This window comes from Excalfactoria chinensis, chromosome 6 (genome assembly GCF_039878825.1).
Source record: "Excalfactoria chinensis isolate bCotChi1 chromosome 6, bCotChi1.hap2, whole genome shotgun sequence".
Taxonomy (NCBI): domain Eukaryota; kingdom Metazoa; phylum Chordata; class Aves; order Galliformes; family Phasianidae; genus Excalfactoria; species Excalfactoria chinensis.
In genome coordinates, this window is record NC_092830.1 from 7,097,187 (window position 1) to 7,119,933 (window position 22,747).

At 38.1% G+C, this 22,747-nt stretch overlaps 1 protein-coding gene across 4 annotated transcripts in view; it reads right to left on the reverse strand.

Annotated features, from left to right (window-relative positions):
• The window catches only part of CCSER2 (coiled-coil serine rich protein 2), a 67,037-nt gene that overhangs the window by 12,642 nt on the left and 31,648 nt on the right, over positions 1–22,747 (reverse strand). For 2 of the 4 annotated variants that reach the window (XM_072339723.1, XM_072339722.1), the window contains exons 6-11: positions 22,362–22,524; positions 21,528–21,723; positions 13,181–13,267; positions 12,186–12,272; positions 10,958–11,056; positions 1,914–1,998 (exon numbers count right to left, since the gene is read on the reverse strand). In XM_072339723.1, the coding sequence (XP_072195824.1) occupies positions 1,914–1,998; positions 10,958–11,056; positions 12,186–12,272; positions 13,181–13,267; positions 21,528–21,723; positions 22,362–22,524 (717 nt within the window). The remainder of the gene's footprint in view (positions 1–1,913; positions 1,999–10,957; positions 11,057–12,185; positions 12,273–13,180; positions 13,268–21,527; positions 21,724–22,361; positions 22,525–22,747) is intronic. The other 2 variants (XM_072339721.1, XM_072339724.1) reach the window with 1 other exon arrangement.

Here is a 22,747-nt window from a genome sequence, read left to right on the forward strand (position 1 = left end):
ATTCCAAAACCTGTACAATAAGGGAGTGCTTCCTGATGTTTGGACAAAACCGCCCATGTTCCAGTGCTCAAGTTTGTGTGTAATTTACACAAGTGCCTAAATTCCAATTTCTCTGGACAGAAAACACTGCCAAAACATCCCTTAGTGTTCCCATTGCCATCTCAATATTATTGCAAAAGAACTTCAGTGTTTTTTTTTTTCCTATTCTCAGTGGTGACACTCAGCTCACCTCTTGCCTCAATTCCCTCCCTTTTGGCATTCCTTACTAAAGACAGAAGAGCTGAAACCTGTCCAAACTAAAACAAAACCTAGTATGGAGGATGCAGAAAGATGCTAGTGTTAACTCCAGTAACCATTTACAGAATCTAATGCATAAGATGTATACTTAAAATCCAACCAACTTTAGTAATGGAAGTTTACTAGAGAATCCTTAAATAAGAGGCTGCTGCAGTGGGTGGAGGAATGAAGCAGGAGCTCAGAACCACTAAGAAATTAGCAAAGATGTTGCCTTTAGTTAAGCACTCTGTGAATGATGTGACAGAGAGGTGCGTATCTGGGAGCTGAGGTACTGCTGTCAATTCTGGCTCTATGACTGCTAAATTCCAGAAAGGTAGTACTTATATGTTCCTCAGATCTAAGGCCAATCTTTTCAAACTCCCATTCCCTGCTGATAGGCCAGCACACCAGCTGCACTGTGGTACTGTTGCCCTCTAGCCAGAAACAGAACACATAATGATCAGCATTGGGAGTTCTACATTCATTACATTTACACACAGGCAAACACACAAACAAGGCGTATCCTTCTATTGCAAAGAGAAAAGCCTATGGAACAGAGAGTGCATTCCTGGTGAGTTGATTAAATGAATATTGTCACAAATGTCAAGAGAGTATTTGAAATACAGTTTCAGATATCTTACGAGATTTTCTTTTCTTGCAGTTGAAATAATTGTCAGGATTATTTCAATCTGAAATAAATGTAAGCTTAGTTTTCCAAGGTGCAGCTTACTCTTCAGATCTCCACCAGCCCTGGAAATCTTACTCTTTCCATAATTATACTGCATTTCCCGTCCAAATACGCTCTTGGACATTGCTAAACAAACACTGTAATTTTCAAATTACAGCACATTTTTAAAATATAACTTGGCTTTATTAACTAGTTATATTTCTTTGAACAAATATCTGTTTACAATGCAATCCAAAGCACAAAATAAGACTTACCATTTCTCTACATCTATGTAAGCACACATTCTTAAAATCAGCAATTGTCTTTGTTTTGCAGATCCAAGCCAAGAGAACAAAAGCATCTTACATCAGCCCACACTTTAGCTAGCATAAAAGCAACGTTAGCAAATCATGCAAGTCTTGCAACAGCCACTTCGATGTATTAGAAGTATTTTTACAAGAAACACCAGAGGGGGGAAAAAAATACTCATTTTGGGAAAGCCATTATGCAAAGTTAAGAAAAACTGTCGTGAGAGGCAATGACAATTACATTCTCACCCATATCTTTTTATGTACATCCACAGCATGTTCATGTAAATACATCCATGTATGCATACATGCAGACTTATGAGCAAACAGAACAAATGCAAATGGGATAGTATATTACGGCCATGAAAAACAAAGGGAAAATGCAGCAGGCGAGATTTATGTTAAGACAAGACTGGAAACATGGGACTACTCCGGTTTGCCTGAAGATCTGCTGAAGTGGATCAGCATTCAGTAACCGTTACAAGCTCTAAGTTGAAGCTGCTTATACACTGGCTGAAGGAAGCATTTTGGTTAGCCACAGACTGTTGTGTATGCCTGTAAATCTGCCTGAGAAAGGAGGATACTACAAGATGAACAGTGCGTGCAAAGGGAAGCTTCTACTGGAACACGGTGAGGGAGATGAGTGAGAAGTACAGACTCACTCTGTCTGCGGTGCGGTGGAACAGTCCGAGGGATTCCCTGGAATGAGCCCTGCCAGGGAGAGAAGGAGGGAGCAGAATACCCACCCTGTGCAGAAAGAGAGAGGGGGAGAAGTATAATAAAAAAGAGAACAGGGAAAAACAAGACACCAAAAAGCCACACCATTCTTTTCCGTTTTCCCCCAGAAAGGCATCAATATATTTACAAGTTTTTCTACTTTGTTGAGGTAAATGTGAGATTGTACTGAAGTCCACACGAAGCGATGGCACTGTGATACCCTAACCTAACCAGAAATCTTATAGCACACCTCCATCTTTATTTATTATATATGCAGACAAACCTGTTAAAATTGGTTGGGCTTTTTTTGCAGGAAGAAAAACATTAGCTGAACTTTTCACGTAGAAAATGCATGCTAAAATTCTTACTTTCACAGCTTACAAAATGTTTTTTAAACGCCTTACCAACTAGTACACTGGTTAACAACACTGATCCATTGCAAAACCAATCAGCTTTCATTTATAATGAAAAGACTTTCTCAGAAAAAAAACAATCCTAATAAACCTCGGTGCTTTTGAGCCCATGTTTTGATAGTGTTTCTGATTGTGAAAGAGGAGACATGACACTGACCTGCTTGCCTGCAATTTGCTTTAGGAGCTTGAGCCCCCTACTACAGTATCAGAGAACTGCGACCGTGTACGTTGACTGCTTGCAAGGTTTGCCTGTCAGATATTTCAGATCATCACAGAATCAACAGGAAGAAAAGCAACTTCATGAGTATCTTTTTCTCTCCACCCATGCATTTAAAAGAAACCCACCTAAGTTAGAATTGCCCTATCTAATTGGATACTCTTGTTCCATTTCAGCACATCGGCTTTAAGTCTTTACAACCCTCCCACTGTTTACCAGCGGAAAATCTGTTTCCACTGCTCCTAAGAGTAAGGCCTTTCATTGCTTCCAGCTACCAGTAACCAGCAGACACCAACTGCAACCATTTGCAGCTATTTCTTCAGATAATGGGAATCTTGTATCTAAACAAGCATCTCTACCAAAAGCACCAGAAACATGGTTTCCCCTCCCCTCTAGTTTCTCCACTGGCCTATATGTTGCACATCACACTGCCATGGTTGAAAAAATAAAGCAGTATTTTATTTCCATGATTCCTTTCCAAGTTTATTAAATGCCATATGATTTCTAAAAAGAAACTGTGGTATTTTTTTTTTAACCGTAGTGCAAGTTTAAACAATTCCCTGACCTGCCACTTTTCTACAAATAATTAGATTTTATATATTGTTATTCCTAGTTTTGTTACTGCTAAGATGTAACAATTTATCCATCTAAATGAAATCTTAGAGCTTGCCAGGTAGAACACCGTTAAACTATAACAGAAAACAAGGAAAAAAGTAGGGAAGACTTCTTCATTCTTCAGAAGCTGAGATATAACAATCACTTAAAAGAAATCACCAGGAAAAAGTTCACTGTTATCCAACAAACTCTAGATAGAGATATTGATTACCTCATGTTCTCACTGTCTGCTCTCAGTAGCCATAAGGGTTCACAATATTTTTAGACTACTACATGAAAGAACGTTACTAGTTTCAGCCTATCAGTCTGGCAAAACAATATAACATATTGCATCAATTGAGATCAGTATTAAAAAACAAATATTCCTAGGAAAAAAACTGATCCCTGACTGATGAAACATTAATAAAAGCTTTGGATTTCCACAACACTGTACAAAACAACACTACATTTTTCAGGCCATCTGTACACAGTTTGCTCACATTTCATCCTACATTATGTCAGCATGGAGGAACAATAGAAAATGACTTCCATTCTCTAAAGATAGCCCAGGCTTGAGACAGTAAGGAGGCCAGTTTCAGCAGGCACAGGTCTCACCTTGTAGAGAACTGTTCCGCTTGGTAATGCAGGGTTTTGCTTTGATGTTTGGTTGGTTTTTGTTTTGTTGGCGTTTTTTTTTTTTCTCCTCAGACTTCTTTGATATTTTAGTGCATTAAATTAAGAAAAGTAGCTAAAGTTATATACCCTCTATTCTTCTCTCTAAAATGAGAGATTAAGAACAAGCTACTTAATAGCTACGATACTATTGTGAAAGCAAAGAAATATTTAGATGCCTTGAAACATTCCAGTACTTTAGGCATCCATACTAATGCTTCAAAGAACAGCCCTAAATACAGTCTGCTCAGTAATTCTTCATGGTATTTAATCATTATTGGTTGACTGAAGAAGTAAATGGAGAAAGGGCAATTAACTCATTTCAGTGTCTTGCCTGCTAGACCGAACTGCTCTCTAGGTGTGGCTCAGTTCCCCTCTCAGAAATGCTAAGGAACATCTTATAACTTGAGAAGCAGACTGAGTTACTCCTCCAGCAGCAGACTTCAAAGCTGACACTGCTCCACAATGAACAAGTCTCAAATAAAAGCTGAACTCCTCCTTTGTAAAAGTCAAAAGCTTTGCCTAATTGTACATCAGAAAAAGTAATGAAAAATCAACACCAATAGAATCAAATAAGGAAGAGGAAATACAGTGCTGGAGATTTATTAAAGCCTCTAGTATAACTTACATTGATTTTACAAATGATAAATACTATATTGATCCTCTACACAAATGACATTAAGATATCTGATAAAATGTCTAACTTAGGACAAGATGGCTTTTCTTTTAATAGCATATAAAACTCCAGCAATGAAATTTAAAGAGCTTTTTCTTTAAAAAACAAAACAAAAAGCCTCCCTCTATGAGCCAAATACACACTCAGAGGCCCAATAAAAAAGCCTATACTTATTAATGCGTGTATCTTTTCAGATTACAGCACATATTTAAAGTCCATAGAAAACTGCATTTTCCTAGTAAATACGAGGAAGACAGCTCAGTTATCAAAAAGTCTCTAAAATTCACAAGCAAGCAATAGTAGAATTAAAAAATGACAATGTCACTTACCTAAGTGCTTACTTCAAAAGTAAACTGAAAGATGTTTGGATTCTTCAAGGTTCTGTGGCTGCGATACAAGTCTTTGCACCCTCACCTCAACGCTAGGCAGCAGCCTCAACAGATCCTCCCCCCTCAGCTATTATGTGCATCAAGGCACTGAATTTTAATCCCATTCCTCTCATTTCCCAGATACGGAAAATGTGAAACAGGAAAACAAAAAACAACCAGCAAATGCATCCCAGAAGAAAAGTGATTCAGAGGGTTAACTATCCACCAAAACAAGAAACTCTGGGAAGGGTGAAAGTGTTAAGACTGACTCAAACCAGAACAAGATGAACATTTTCCCACGGATCCTGACAACTTGTAAAGTTGTTGCTAAAAGCTTCATGAAGTCTTAACCCAAACTGCACTGGAAAACCTGTTTGGTGTTGTTCCTAGTTTTAAGTAAAAAGACTTAAAAAAAACCCTAAAAACTAAAAACACTACCTTAAAAAATACAAAAAGCTTACCAGTGCTATGAAGAGACTTTAACCTTGGAATAACCCATCATGTAAATAAAAGGAAATGCAGGACAACCAGGAAATCAGGTCTAGGCCTGATTTCAGCAGCTTCCTGAAGTTCATGGTCCTGCTTGACCAACCTCATCTCCTCCTTTGACTGGGTGACCTGCCTGGTAGATGAGGGAAAGGCTGTTGATGTAGTCTACCTACACTTCAGCAAAGCCCTTGACATGGTCTCCCACAATATTCTTCTGGGGAAGCTGGCGACCCGTAGCTTAGACAGATATGCTCCTTAGTGTTGATCTGTCTGGGAATTGAAAGGCCCTACAGAGTGATCCAGACAAGCTAGATAGCTGGGTAGAGGCCAAATGTAAGAGCTTTAACAGGACCAAGTGCTGGGTCCTGCATTTTGCTCACAACAACCTCATACATTGCTATCAGGCCTGAGACAGAGTGGAACAACTGAGGAACAGTTGAGCAAACTGGGATTGTTTTAATCTGGAAAAGAGGAGACTCAAGGGAGATACCATCATTCTAGCCAAGTACAAAAGAGGGTCAGCCTCCTTTTCCAGGTAACTAACAATAGGACGAGAGGCAATAGCCTTAACTTGCAACAGGAGAAGGTTCAAAACGGATATTAAAAAAATTTTATTCCCATAAAAAAAATAAATGGTGATGCATTGGCACAGGCTGCCCAGGGAGGTGATGGAGTCACCATCCCTGGAGGTTTTCAAGGAAAGGGTAGATACTGCACTGAGAGATACAGTTAGTGGGCTTGGTGGGACCGGTTAATGGTTGAACAAGGTGATCTTAATGGTCTTTCCCAACCTTTGTGATCCTATAAAACAGGCTTCTGCCATACAACAAAAGAAAAATGTGTAAGCTATTGCTGTATAGAAGTCTTAGACCATCAGCCAAACTGCAGCTCTTCTTCCAAGGATACCCCAATACTCAGAACTACTACTACTAGGAGAAATTCTTCCTGCTACACAATAAAAATGTAGGAAAGATCCACATGTTTGGAGCTTTAAAGCACTAATAAGTTGATATTTGCTGCCTCACTTAGCATTATCAGCTGTCCCATATAAACTTAAGACATAATAAATAAGCCTACAACGTACTTCAAGCATCAACGTAAACAAAATGTTTTTGCATCAGTTGCCTTTTGCTAACCTAGCAGCAGAAAGACATACATTAATAATCCTGGTATGCAATGGTAATTTTGGAAGTATAAATTAAGTTCCGTGTGGTAGTTTTTCACTAAACCAACAAAATTCATCCATAAAACTTCAATGGCCCCACTACTGGGCAAATGCCGGCCTGCTACACAGTGTAACAGTGATACTGTAACAAAGCAAGAAGCAGATGTACAATATAACTACCTAGTCCAGTTACTGTAACAAAGCAAGAAGCAGATGTACAGTGTATCTACCTAGTCCAGTTACTGTAACAAAGAAGATGTACAATATAACTACCTGGTCTAGTTACTGTAACAAAGCAAGAAGCAGACAAACAACGTAACTACCTAGTCCAGTTAGTTTCTGTGCTACCAACGAAGTATGTATTAGTAATACCATGAAGGCTGCACTGAAAGTATTACCTCCCATTTTACTATGGTGGCCCACAATGTCACAGGCAGATGTTGGTAGTATGGCACTAGAGGCTGAACCTTCCTGACAATATTCTGTTACATGTTGTTGTTTGGCAACGGATGGCAGCAGACAGTGAGTCTGACAGAAGGGTGCCTGACATGGAAGTGCAAATGAAGCAAAGGTGTGGAACTCAGTTCCTTCATGTAAAACAAGTGGCACACATTCACTCATGCTTACTTATGAGGCTAAAGATGAGTTTCCTGAGTCACATGATTACTGGTGACAAGATGTGGTGCCACCATTATGAGCTGGAGTCAAAACAGCAGTTCCTGGAGTGACGACATGTAAGCTCCCCATCAAAGAAAACGTTCCAGGCACAGCCCTCAGCAAGTAAAGTGATGTGCACTAATTTTGCAATAGGAAAGGGACAATCTTTTGGGATTTCCTGGAACCCAGACAATCAATCAGCTCTGACTACTACACTGTGACACTGAGATGAATGCCCAAATTTCCAGAGTCAGGCCAGAGAAAGTAGCAACCTTTCTCTTGCTGCAGGATAAAGTCAGAGAACATCGCCATTCTTGACTGGGCTGTCCCACCACATCCACCATACAGTCTGGATTTGGTGCCTCCTGACTTTCATCTGGACAGGCCAATGAACAATGGACTGCATGGGTAGCATTTTCTTAGCAATAATGCTATCACAGCAGCTGTGAAACAGTGCATCACTTCTGTTGGTGATGATTTTTGTTTCATGAGCACAGCATGCAGGAGGCTCTTGTTTGTTGCTGGCAAAAATGTACAGCTAATGGCAGTGATTATGTTGAAAAAAATGGTGTTTTGTAGCTGAGAATTTGCTCTATCAAAAGGCATTATTGTGATCCTTATAGCTGTTACCATTTCCATGAAAATAAATAGGAAGCATTACTTTCAGAGCAACCTTTGTATAACAAAAGAGCAAGTGAACAGTGCAGAAGTGCTGGACAATGACAAAAACCTATGCTAAATGTGAAGATTAACACACAGTGATGAGGCTTCAGCACCTGGAGGCACATATTGACTGGAAGTGAATTAAAGGAGATCCACATGAAGTCCTCCCAGAAACTTCACAATCTAGCCCAGTCAGTAATTGCCTAAGACTTTACTCCTGAGGGCAGCTAACCAAAAATAATGGTTTCCCCTAAGTTATCACTGACCATACAGACAATAAGACTACAGAATGTAGTTTTGAGGAGGATACCACATGGAAAACAAGACGTAACAGATGGTGGCTGGGCAACAGGGAGCTAACTATCAAACCTTAATTGCTCAGCTTTCAAAATGACTTGGAAGAATGAACTTAAATTTACATAGCTTACAATTATGTACGTCTTTATCTTTGTATAGGTAAAATATATATATATGTATATATCTAAAGCTACTTCCAAAGAGCTGTGGTCACAGATAAATTTATTACTACATCAGGATGAGCCACTTTCAAGAAATATACCTAGTACTAGAGAAAGAAACAAAACAGTAATATCTGTGAAGGAACACAATTAATGATACTTACAAGTCTATTCATTAGGAAAACCATAATGCTGGCAAGATTATCAGCTATATCAGAGACTAAACCTGCAATAATTTGCATACAGTTCTTATCTTCCTGAGATCTTTTAATAGCTGATTTCCACTCTCAGTATTGCCTAGTTCATTCGGCTGTCCACTCCTTAAGAAATGCTACATTACATACATGTATGCAGTGCCTTCTGAAACAGTAAATTACACAATGTAACAAGGACTAATGCTTCAGGAATTAACTTAGAGTATCAGATCTGCTAGAATTTATGAAGTGTTAGAATAAAGTTATGCCAACGTAACTGAAGTAACTTTAGATATTTGACATCATTTGTATTAACTGGCAGGTCAGAGCTTAGAAAGAAAAAAAAAACAGTTGGATATTCATCAGCTTTGCTATTAATACACAAAGATTCAAAAAGCTGACGTGCCTCAGAGTTCTACATCTACTGCAAAAATTCCATTTATAATTTCATTTTTAAAACCAAAGCCTATATAAAACCTTCAGAGTCTCCATAAACATTAAGCACATTTGTGATTTAAATCGCATTTACATGCAATGAACCTGGTTTTTCCCAGCCTGCACCCTCAGTTCAAGACCGTTATTTTAGAATGAACAGGAACTCTTTCTTCTAGTGACAGTACATTTTTGTCACCTGTCTCCTGCTATTTGCTTTTACTGTATTCATCCCTCAAGAAAATGCAGTCTTTTGTTTCTTCTTTCTACTACAACTGACACTGTCATTGAGTTCCAGATCAACGACGACTTTGTGCCAAGGCTTTCTATATTTATACTGTATATTTAGACAGAAGATAAAGAAAACATTGGCCCAAACTTTTGAGCTGATTCGCAAGTAACAGCTCCTGAAAAGTAGCTTATATTGCCTAAGTTTGTGTATATGTGTATGTGTACATACATACACACACTTTCCCAACCATAAACATAGCAAGGATTATGTTGTTTTTCTTTTAATCTATGTTCTTCCTCCACATGACCATTTCTGTATGGCAATGAAGTGTCTTTCTGAACAAAAGGACAGAACTTCGAAGACAACACTTACTTCTATTTGACCAAAGAAATAACTTGGCCTAATGAAAGCTCTTAGCTGAAATAGTAACCTGCCTCTTCCATCCTTAATGCTCAAATTAAGGCTTCTTCAGCTAGCAATTAACTTACAGTAGTTACAAATCTATTTCTAAATTTATACAAAAAATGAGATAGGAAAAAAAGACCAAGGAAACAACAACAGCCACTATCTCAGCAACAGTATCTGTATGGAAACACATTGCATGCAGGTCACATATATGAAACTAAATCTTGGAAAAAAAAGAACATAAAAGCTCCAAAGACACAAAAGAACAGAAATGAATGGGATAAACATCAAGGACATTACACGTACCTAGGGGAAAAACAGAGGTGCCACAGGAAAAAAAAGAGCCACTTAAGGCTACGTTCCCTTTACTCTGGGTTCTAATCACACAAGAGAAGGTTGGAAAGCTTGGTCTCCATGGAAAAAAAGATTCACTAGGAAGTGGTGAGCATACCATATGGTGGCATTTCTATCCTAGCACTAGATATTTGAAAGAATAGCTTTAGAGGGGTGGCAGGGTTGTCTTTACTACAATTTGGTATCAAAAAACCTGTGGCAGGTTAAAAGGAAACTAAAGAGTCTAACCCAGCTTTAATCTTCTGAAGACAATCCTCATGATTCTCTAGCTGAAGTAGCACCTGAAAGATTATAATCTGAAGACCACTTGCTGGCAATTGATAAAAGCCTTGTTCATCATTCAGAAACATTTTCACATTATTATAACATAAATGTTGTCTACTGCCGTTCCATTTTCAATATTCTCTTACAGTTCTATTAAGAATGCAATAATTTTGTACATGGGAGCGAATATGATCCATGCAACAACATGTGGGAATGAAGATGTCCTCTATCAGAGTGACATTCACCCAATCATTTTTTGAATTCAACCACTTCTACAAAGCAATGACTGTGAAGGCATAAAGTATCTTTCCTTATTTACATCTAGGGGCTCCAGGTTAGAATATGCTGTCACTCTTCCTCAGATGCACACATGGGAACAATTAAATTTCAACAAGGAAAAAAAGATATGAATAACCAATTTCAAAATCAAATTAAGAAAACATTTTAATGTATGGTTAGATATACAGCTTGGGTTGAAAATGACATAAATGTTCAACAGATGATTAAGGAAAGAATTCTGAAGTTTAATTATATGTATTAAAATAAATGTTTGTAATAATATATTTAAACATGATTAGGTCTGCAAGAGAACATCTAAGCTAAGCACAGCAGTAAGGACATACAAATAAGAACACTTATAAACAGCACACAATCTGTTAAGTATGGCACACTTGTGCATAAGCACTAATTAGAAAAATGAGGAATGAAACTCAATGTCACGACAAGTTTTACTCACAGAACTCCTCCTCCAGGAAGTTTGTGTAAATTTATCAGCATACGCGCACTTGGCCACTGCAGGTTTTTGGCTGTCTTTCTGGCAGTTACATCTACTGGCCTTAAACACCCCCCGAGAAAGAGAACGAAGAATTTATTAGAAAATAACTAATTAACGCTGTTGAAAAGCACTGCTCAGGCCCAGCACCTGATACCTTCTGGCAGTATTTGGTTACTGTTTTTATCATGCACTGATACAATGAAGTACTCATGCCTGTGTTAATTTGCTTATCTAACAACAAGCTCCTCTGGATTATTTCTCTTTCCAAAGAGAGTACTTGAAAGATCTGTCATATATATGCATACGCACCTAAAAACACAGTAACTGCAGATATCTGCAATTAATCAAGAAGATGAATGGCTACGTAGCAGCCCATTCAAAATCTTTACTCAGCACACGAGAAGAGATGACACTGAAACAACACTGTGGAGGTTCTTACTATTAACAAAGGAAGTTACATGATGACTATTACAAAATTTGTTATAAAATGGACAATTAATACACCATGTCAGACTCGCACATCTAATGGTGCAAGTCTGTTTCATTACCAATAATTGAAAAAGTACGTGTAGGTATTTTAAAGTAATTATAAAATACAGCATCACTCGTCATGGAAAATGCATGGACTGCACAGGAAATTGCAGGAAAAAGTTATTCCTACAGAAGATCATGCTCCATGTTCTTAGAAAGGCCAACATACATTTAAATGGCATCCTGTTCTCCCTCCCTCCACATTACTCATTCGTGTTTTTGATGAGACAATCAGTTTTATGTGAATTTAAAAAGCAATTTCTCTTAATTAACTTCAGCAAATGGTTTGAAAACATGTAACTACTTTGCAATGAACTAGTTAGACAGAAGTCAATGCAGAAAAACACAGGGTAAAACACAAAACTAGTCTAGAACAGAAGTAAAAAGTGAATAGTCATACAATACTTCTGCTTGAGGACGCGTGCTCATCTGAATCTGAACTGTAAGTGTCCCCTGGATTCACACAGCAGCTTGTATTTATATGCTCAATATTAAAAAAAAATATAAATCATGATGGGCCTCCTGAATGAAAGGGTCCCTCAGAAAAGGGTACAAATTACAAGTTTATCCCTTTTAAAGCCTTCATAAGAAATACCTATTCGGTTTGCACTCTGCAGTGCTTGCTTGGGATTTCACTAAGCATTACAATTATACTTACAAGTTGATGCTCTAATTGGTTGATTGTTTCGTCCTTTTTCTTCAGTTCATCTTTAAGCTGCCTGATCTCATTCAATAAATCATCTGTCTACAAAAGATAGACATGATATGAGTTTTTCATCTAAGGGTCACATAATCTAAATCAACTGCTCTACCGGATATACAAAAGCAGAGGTTCATGGAGCCCTAGCAATAACATGAACAACATCTTTCTTCATCTTATTTGCATGGTGAGATGTGATAAAGGGTACACCTTATGAACAAAGAAACTTGAAGTCTCTTCACAAAAAGTTCAGCCAACTCACTAAATTTGCAGCCCATGTAAGTAAATCAGCTGCAGTTTTGATGTCTTGATGCAGACTCAGCTCTTGTATGAGAAGCTACCATCACAGAGACAAAAGCCCTAATCATCAAATACTATCTCTAGTGGTACTTGCATTAGTACTATTAGACCATCTAAGGAAGCTGGAATATAAGGCAACAGAAAATCCAAGTACTTAAATAATTATAGTATTATTACATTTGAAAAGAAACTTCGTCTTTTCAAACTTCCATAGTTACCAAACAGTGAGAAAAATCTTTAAAGACGCTACTCTAAAGCTGATAATTCTCAGGACTGCTACTAATAAGGAAAGGTTATTTTAACTACTCAACTTACTGCCATTAGTAAGTACTTTAGAAGGTCAAATAAATCACTCCATTTTAAGAAAACTCAGATGACCTACACGTATACACCCAAGGAGGCTGTGGATGCCCCATCCCTGGAGGCATTCAGGGCCAGGCTGGATGTGGCCCTGGGCAGCCTGGTCAGGTGGCTGGTGACCCTGCACATAGCATGGGGGTTGAAACTAGATGGTCATTGTGGTCCTTTTCAACCCAGGCCATTGCACCACACACACACACCTGGTAGGTTTTAACAGATACAGGAAGCACTGCTTCATAAGACAAATACAAACATATATCCCTTATTCTAAAAAGTAAATCAGTGTCATTTACCTTAAAATATGTTGACTCAGGTTCTTGTGGTTCTGGACTTGATGGAATTGAGAGCGAGATGTCCTGGAGCGACACATTCTCATCATTCTAACAGAGAACAAGAACAAATTGTCAAATCATTTCCTCAAACAACCCCCTTTTAAATATATAGGTACATCACCTCTCTGAAGAGCCTGCTACAGCATCTCAAGTCCCTCCCTATGAGTTCTCCTATTTTCCTTTCTCTGATATAAAAGCTTGCCTTGCAGCAGTATATGTACATTTCCCAAATAAGAGCCATGAATGTCTCCACAGTAATTAGCTGCAGCTATGTCAAAACATTGATTTTGTGTAAAAATTGGCCATTGCGCTTAAATGCTTTACATCAGGATGGTATAGTGATACTATGCCACTTTAAAAGTTTAATCTCCTTTAGTATCCATTCAAAAATGTCTGAGTAACATCCAAATACACAGCCAAAATAATTCAGCTAAATGTTCTTCATTAAATAAGTAACATTTACCACAATGCAGGCAAATAAAAAATTATTTCACAGTCATAGGAGCTAAATAACTACAAAAACTAGAAGAATGAAAAAGCCCTCTTTTCTCTTCTAGTTCTAAAACTAATCACAATAAGGAGAAGTGGGAAAACTAGCAATGGTACCAAAGTATAATTTTTCTTGGACAGAAGCACTTGCATTAAGAACACAGCAACAAAACACAAAACTCACAGATGATCATGTCTCAAAACCTGTCTGAAACCACTGCAAGTCTGAGCCAGCAAGACTACCCCCAAAAACCACCAGAATAAAACTGCAGCTCAAATACTAAAGATCAGCTGTGGGGGGAATTAAAGATAGTCCTATTTATGCCCTTTATGGCACCTATTTCAGCTGTCCAATATGCAGTTTAATTCAACCCACAAGCCACTGTGTGCTCCTGGGCAGAGCACCAGCAGGTGACAGGCTGATGAAGCAGAAACTTGCAATATGTAGTTCCACAGCACTTTGAAATATTTAGAATGAATTTGCACAGTAATATCTTGAAGAACTTTACATCACCTCAAACTTCTCTAAAATGCTAAAGTAAGGGAGCAACAATAAAAAACAGCAAAGAAATCTGTTAACTTTAAATAACTATTTTAACTATTACACAAAGAAAAAACATATCAGTGTCACAGTTGTAACTGGGAAGGATTAATTATGGGGAGGGGAAAATACCAAGCAAAATAAATGTACAAAGTAGCCTGCACAGCATTTCAAGCTCTACAGTTGGTATTTGCAGAATACCAATGCAACGCACAAAACTGGATGAACAAAACGTTCTACAGCAGCAGATTATGACCCCAATGCAAAGAACCTAAGTCACACATCTTCTGGTAATTCAAGCACTCACACCCTATACTGCATCCAATACTCACCAGCAAAGCAAGAGCCAAGATCATCTGCACCAACTCCCTCACCACTGTTTTAATCATCTTATTATTATTAATGTTATTGAATTAAATCTAACACTATCATCACATACCCCAACTGTGAACATATATTGGGCTAATCTATGCAGTCTTTCTTGCTTTGCTTTTCTTGCTTAACTGAATTGCAGTTAAGGAGAAAGAAAACAATACGAATAAGAAGGCTAACCACATACCATGAAAAGATAGGAATTAGAACAAAGATAGAAGAACCTGCAAAACAATGCAACTGGTTACATGTATGTTATTTTTGGTTGCTTAGAAATCGTGCACTAAGACATCAACATCGGGAAACATCACTTCAAACCCCAGGTTTGTGTTAAACTTGAAAACCTTACCACATTGCAGTTACCTAGAAAAACTTCCAAGCTGTTGCTTCTAACCCAACTTGTTGTCTTCGTTTGATTTGGTGTTGCATTTTGTTTGTTTGCCATTGTTTTGTGTTGTGTGTTGTGTGTTAAGTCATTGAATACATAACTCAGTATGCCATGAATGTGTATTGAGAACAATTGAACTAATCTCATTTGTGCCAAATATAAACAATGAAGGCAAAAACAGCAGCTCAAGATGGTTTATTAAGCATATCAAAATCAAATGCTCACCAAGCACGCTGACAAATAAACTACAACTGAAAACAAGCAAGGATAAAACATTTTAAATTCCTTAGCAGAAGACTGCTTTTGTGAAACAGCAGCATCAGGGAGAAAAGAAATAGCCATGTTTGTGGCTATTCCCCAGATTTAAGATTGCAATACCAATTAAAACATCAAAAAACACATTCTAACTCTGTTAGTTATATTTAAACATTGCCTCCACTGTAGGCATGAGGCTAAGAGATGAACGCCGCAGATGTTGACACACATTTAGCCATGTAAGGAGAGTCTTTAGCTACAGATTCATTTTTGTAGCCTGAAATTTATATCTATATATTTGTATGCAATATTTAATCAAGCTTGTTCTCAACAGCAATCAAGCAATTGACAATCAATGCAGCGTCTGAGCATCAAGCAAAAGATGTGACCTACTGGCAATCTATTTGAATCTGCAATGATTTTCAGTTTAGTCACATTTACTGGAAACTTTTCACTCTATTTCAGTCAACAGCAGCCACTACAGCACTTGCACACTTTTGGGTGGTCCCTGTTAAACAAATTGGGGGTAATCACAAGCTTTGAGAGGTGTTTAAAAAGCAGCTTATTGAATTGGAGCAAATCTGAAGCTGGAAACTTACAAAATACAACAGCAAGATTTAGGAAATCATCCCAATCTTGTTAACAACCACTTAAAGGAAACAGATTGAGGGAGTAGGAAAAAAAAAACCCGTGCAAATTCCCTTTAAACACTGAGGAACAGGAGAGAGAAGGGTGTTCTTTCAGAAGACAACTCCTCTGTCGCCTCACAGAAAAACAAGCTGTACTACAAACTGATCACTGCAATACCTTCATTTGCTATGTCAGCATTACTGTAAATGAGCCACCAGAGAACTGTGTTCCTCAAGTAGGGGGTGCTATTCACCTGCTGACCACTCAACACTGTAAAGTGCATTTGACTTTGGTTTCCTTGAAATATTACCACGAATGTCATAGTTTCACCTGTCTATCATCAAACACTGTTTAATGACAGCCTAACACCTAGTAATTAACAGCTTAAAGATAAAATATGCCATTTACATTGGCTCTGTTGCCTATTTCTTCAGCTCTCCTTGTTTCTAAGAGTTTAAGTAAAAATCAGGACTAAAGAACAAGAACAAAGCCTTCCTAACCAAGCGCACCTCCACAGCACCACGCTTCCCATTTCTCCTAAGCAAATTCCTTCCGCACAGATCATCAGTAGCCTGAATCCTTACTCCAAATTTCACCTTTTAGCACCAGTTATTTAACAAAGTGGGTCAGCGAGGAGGGTAGCATTTAGCTCAGACAGCACCCAGAAACAGCCAGCTGGATGGTTGTAGGCAGATCCACCCACCATGCCCTTTCTGGTACTAGCAAGCACCTGCACTAAGCTGCGTTTTTATCCACAAAGAATTCCATGCTTGCAGGATATGGTGGCAGGCACATCCACAACTAGAAACTGTGGATAGGGAAATACACTGCTCCTGAAGTTGTCTGGGAGCCCAAGCAAACAAATGGCTTTTCTTCATCTACATCTACAAAGGATTATTTACAGATCTGAGCTTGTGAATTCCCTACAGCAGTTGTGTAGAGTTACAGAGTATGCTGCACCTAAAACACATTAACTAACTCCATATCTAACCCAAGTGAAACACCCTGTAATACCCACAGCTGCACCAGCACGCACTTCTAGACAGACTCCTCATCACTGAACACGGCACAGCCCTGAATTTATTAAGCTGATTTATACGCCTTAGCCACATAATTCTGAAGCTCGTTCAGACCTTGTCAATCTAAGGGCACACACTTTATTTTCCTCAGCACTTTGTTTCCACTGTCAAAATTTTCTTCTCACATTCACTGCACAGTAAACAATTATTATTTCTATTCATTTTACAATAACACACACTCTGCCCTATCTTATTTTCTCTCTCATTGGCTACTGATTCTCCCAGGCTTCTAATTTATTTCATTTCTGACTCATCATTCTGCTTTGGTGGCACCTCACCAAATGTCATTTTATTCCTTCAAATCACTGAGCCCATGTCACTGTGTTTCATTAAAACTACTGACATTCTAACCAGCCAGTACTAGTCAGCTCATCGATCACCTTTTTAGTGCACTTAATCACACTGCAGTGTAACTGAATACTTCAAGTTACTTCAGGCTCTGGAGTTCACCTTCCCTTACTTTCTCAAACCTCAGCTCCCCACATTCATTTTCTTTGTTTTAATTCAGTTCCGGCTGTGAAGAAGTGGGAAGTCCTGACTATCTTATCTCCTCTGTCTGTGCTCCCATCACGTCTCAGAAAGAGCAAAGACAATTAAATTAATAATACTGCATCTTGTGCTGTCAAAATACGGCAGATTCCTATTAGTACTTGTTGTTTTACAGAGCGCTATCTTCTAACATTTTGCCAGTATAAACCAAGAGGTTATTCTGTTAATGCCATTAGTCCTCCATTTTCCACTGAAGCAAAGAGTAATGATTTCAGAGGAGAGCCAGCAGATGAGCATTTGGACAGATCCTATATGATTCACTTGCCAGCTGGAAAATCTGCTACATAATACAGATGATGCACTCTGAAACTGATTTGTGTGAAAGGTTTCTGCATATATAATAAGATCTTCTCAATTGCACATTTCTGTTCTATTGTCATTTCTTATGACTAGAAATAATTAAATTCACTTTACATTAGCGATAGGAGGTTGCAGGAGTACGTAACAGCTAATCACCACCCATTTCTAATGTACAGCACAACCCTACAGCAATAGATAGCAAATATTACCAGTGTCCCACATGGCTGGTTAGGGTTTTTTCCCCCTCCTATCACTTAGCTTACAGTTTCAAAATACACAAAACCAGAAGACACACACAGTGACACACTCCAGAACATTCTGCAGTTCCCCTGCTGGGTAGTAACAGGGAAATAATAACCACGTTCCTATGACAGTAGCATCTTCCAGCTAGGAATTTACTTCAGAAAACAGCCAAAGCATAGCAAAAAATTAATTAACTTCTGGTTTTCCTCTCTAGGTGAAGCAAAATCCATTACAATTCTTCAATACATCTGAAAATAGTTTTAAACTGCTGTGGAAGATCCAGTGTGTAATATAAGGCGAGTTACCACACGATATTTTAACTGAAGGAGGATTTATTTCATAAATTCTTTCGATTACATGATATAAGACTGCATTTAAAGCTGACATTCAAAAGTGCCTGTGTTAGTAAAAGTTACTCAGCTCAGATCATGATTAAAACGTAACATCTCACAACAATCACTGAGCAATCACGCATGCGGTTCAGAGGTCCTTATATTCCCAAGAAGTGAAACTTCCAACTAAGAAGAAATTAAAGGTGCCTCCAGAAATAGTCCACTGAGTTGCTGACAAATACACAACTGCCAAATCCAGCCTGGGTTAATCAACGAGGCAAACTATCTCATGGTAAGAAAAAAACAAAACCACCACCAACACAACAAAGAGAAACCTTTGTATTTATTTTACCAATTAAATCAGTAACTGCCTTGTCTTCAGGGCTCCTGTGACAAACCTAAGTTATTTCTGACAGATCTCACCAGAATCAAAAAGAGAAGAACACATCACATACTTTAAAGGAACTCAAGTGCCTTATGGGTTTAATCCCTCAGCCAAAACATATTGCCACACTTTACAATTTTACAGACTTCCTTTCTCCATTCACACCTGCTCATATTGTGGAGAAAGTCCTATCCTATATACTGCAACAAATATTTGTGTTTGAAAAACAGAACTTCTTTTCCACTGATGAACGCTACATTGCAAAAAACACTTTCATAAGCCTATACGCTTCATGTTTCTGAGATAAGACAATGTGGGGGGACATCACTGCTGCTGTTTCTGAGAGGAATTACTACAGAGGATGGTCAGCCCTTGCCTATCACTGGCTCCAGCACATCTGGAGCGATACAATTAAGGAAGTTCTGACACATTAGCTCTGTAGCCTCAATCTAGAGCAACAAGTTCAAGTTCAGGAAATTAAGGAAGAAATAAGCAACCTTTAAGATCAAAGTAAAGCATATTTACTATTAGGCATGCTAATTAAGTATCTTAGTCATTTAAGAGGCTTTAATATCTAGATGCCACTTACTATAGTCACTGACTGCTTACAATAGAAAGTTAGTGATTCAGCTAAGATTTAAGTAGGTACACGCGCCAGTAGCTCAACATCTTTCTGCAAATAATTAAACTGCTTTTAGTGCAAGAAAGTACATTGTTCCCTCCATATAAGCTGATATAACATTACTGCAAAATTCAATTAGTTTACAATTAGCACAGTAAAAAAAGATGTTCAAAAAGTCCGCGTAAGATACACACCCTAATCCCTATTTCAGCATTTTAAGAGAGAATGACAGCAGTATGTGAGCAGCAAGCAGACAGCATGTGAACTGCTGACATTGCTATCCTGGTCACAAAGAGTTCAGACAAGGCTCGACTGCTCTAACTCCTTATTTTTGCAGGCAGAATGCTGAACACAACATGAAACCATGCCGTTGCTGCTCTGGTACTTAAAGATACTCTAGATATGGCTATATGAACTACAGTAAAAGCATTGAATCCAGTATAGCACATCAAGCCTCCCCAGGAGTCTGCTAGGTATAAATTTGTTACGCACTATGCTCAGTAGTATGGCATACAGTTTATCACTTGTATAACAACTTCAAATACAACTTAAAGAACAAAACTTCTCACACCTGAGGTCTGAATACAGCTCTACCCCCACCCGAATTAAAAACATTCCTAAAATCATAAATCTAGAAACGTAATGTTTGCACATTTCATAGCATAGGTGACACGTCCAAGAACTTTTGCTTCCTTTACTAAAGTTTGCACTTGAAAGGAGCTCTGACTTCATCTTGCTTTTCCACACCTCATAAAAGTTTGTCACATAATCCAAACTGACTTCTAGCCCTCGCTCAGTGCTCAGCTTGAAAACAACTACACAAACTTTATTCATAATCAAGGGGGGAAAATACATCATCTTTTTAGTGGTGTTACTACAAAACTAACTTCCGCAGCAACAGCGGAAGAAATCAAACTGTTGGCAAAAGGAGCAGCAGATTGTTAAGAATGTACAAGTTAGGAATAACTAATTCCTAAGTTCCTTTTTTTTTAAAAAAACACAAGATGACTTCTGCCACCTTACTAAGAAGCCTGACTACTATAAATTAAAGCAAGATTTCAAATACAGTACTCTGCAAGGCCCCACGCCATTTGGCTCTAACTTGCACACCCTTACACACTGAAGTACAAGCACACATCATTTGCCTAGTTGTTTCATTATCCTTGTGCTAAAGGCATTAAGAGCTCTGTCTAAGAAGCCTTCTGTTATCTTGTAGGCTCATCACACACTTGAGGCTGTTGGAAAGCACAGCCTATGCTGCCTGCTGCTCACACACGAGGCTCTACGAACACATCCTCCCCGACGCTGTTATTTTTTGTACAGTTCTGTCTCTGATTTAGTCACTGGAAAAACATCACCAGCATTCCTGGTTACCATGGGAAGAAAATGCTCACATTTCTCAAAGGCAGAGTCATAACCTCCCATTAGCCTCAGGGCTGAGTTGCTTCTTGTTTTGCTGTTTGTGCCTTAAAACTAAAACACCTGTTTCCATTATATTACACAGTTAAGAAAAAACTGCAATAAACAAAAATATTTTTTCCATGCTAACATGTAAATGGATCCTAAAGACTCCCACAGTTTGTTGAGGACGGAGGTGAAATGAAAAAGCTCTTTAAAAATTTATGACAACACATGGGGTAAGGTTAAGTTTCAGTACTTCCAATTGATCTGACCTAGCAGGACAAGCAGAGCTTCCTTCTGAAACAAAGCGATGTTTAGAGGAGTGAAGAATACAAAGCTTTTTTAATGATTATTATTAAAAGAAAAAGCTACCACCATTGAACTAATTTGCATTCAGCAAGCGTGATTTTTATTTATTTATTTATTTAACTCCTAGCTTCTTAGGATCTTATTAAATAAAAGACTGTCATCATATCTACTGATTAATTTCTCATTATTTCCAAAGAGAAGCAGAACACCAATATGTAATATTTTTGTATTCAATAAACTGATGAAATGGCAGAAAAGCACTATTTTAATTGGTCATGAAAAATGTACGCTTTCTTAAACACTGTAAATTCAATGAGTGCAGAAAATGGCAGCCTAATAGCACCAGATGACCAGCCCATCTGGGCCCATTCTCCAATACACATACTACCTTTTGTTCCATTTAAGCAGCTCACCTGGTGCAGTAATCTTTTCAGTTTCAGTAACTGAGTTTTCACAGCTGTGCAGTCTTGGACCATGTGCCGAAGTGTCATCTCATCAAGCATCACAGTATTCTCCGGTAAGCTCACCAGCTGTCTAGGAGACTGGTAAAAATTTGGTGTGCCATAGCTTTCCAAGTGACCAACAGAAGAGTCCAGGTAGTTTGATCCCCTGATAAAAATAAACATATATATCTATTTATACAAATATTTATATATAGATGTACACACACACAGGGCTGACAAACTTGAGCTAAGGAGCATTTAGCAACACAAACTTATGTAACATGGGCTATATTTATGTGTTGTGGTATACAGATGAAAAAAGAATCAGAAAATGCCGATGCTTTTTCACTTTGCACTCGCATAGATCTTTCACAGACTAAAAACTACAGGATCCTAAAACTAGATTGGTCATCACTATCGCTATAAGCTCACTCATGCAAGCTAGCCTATAAGAACTATAGGATTTAATTTACTTAAAAACTCAAGTAAAAAACTATCCAAACTTAAAACACGAAACTAACAAAACGCTAAATAATTTCACCATGGAATGGATATGTTAATTGAAGCAAGCATTTACAGTACCCTACGAAGACAAGACACAAATCACACTTCCAAGTAAGTTCCAGCACAAGTTAAAACGTTCTTAATTTAATTACTCGAGTTTCACAAAGAAATCATTACAAATCTCAGCAGTGCTCCCTCTTGCCATGCTATTCACAGACAGTACCCAGGATCACTTGATACTCTTTAGCGGCAAAAGAGATTTCTCACGAAGGGAGGAGGAAAAAAAAAAAAGTCCTTTACCTGTTCAAATCATTTTTACCATGAATATAGTGCTCGGTATGACCAAGATGATAGTGATCTTGTGCATTCCACCGCTGCTGTGGTGCTCTTTTCCAGAATCCTTCCTGATGTTGCCTAGTGTTTCTGTCTTGTCTATCATAACGGCTCATATTTTCACATTCATCTACAGGGAGCAGAAATTAGAAAAACATATTCAATTTATTCTCCAGATCATGTAAATAAAATGTTTTCTACCTGCTGATAGCAGATGCAGTGCTTCTTTTTTCTCCCCCCCTCCAAAACCAGTCAAAAGCACTTTCAGAACAGCCAAGCAATAGTCTGTAACGAGCTCAGGTTTTTATTAGCATACAAAACATTTAAAAAGAATAAGAGTAACCTGTGGCAGA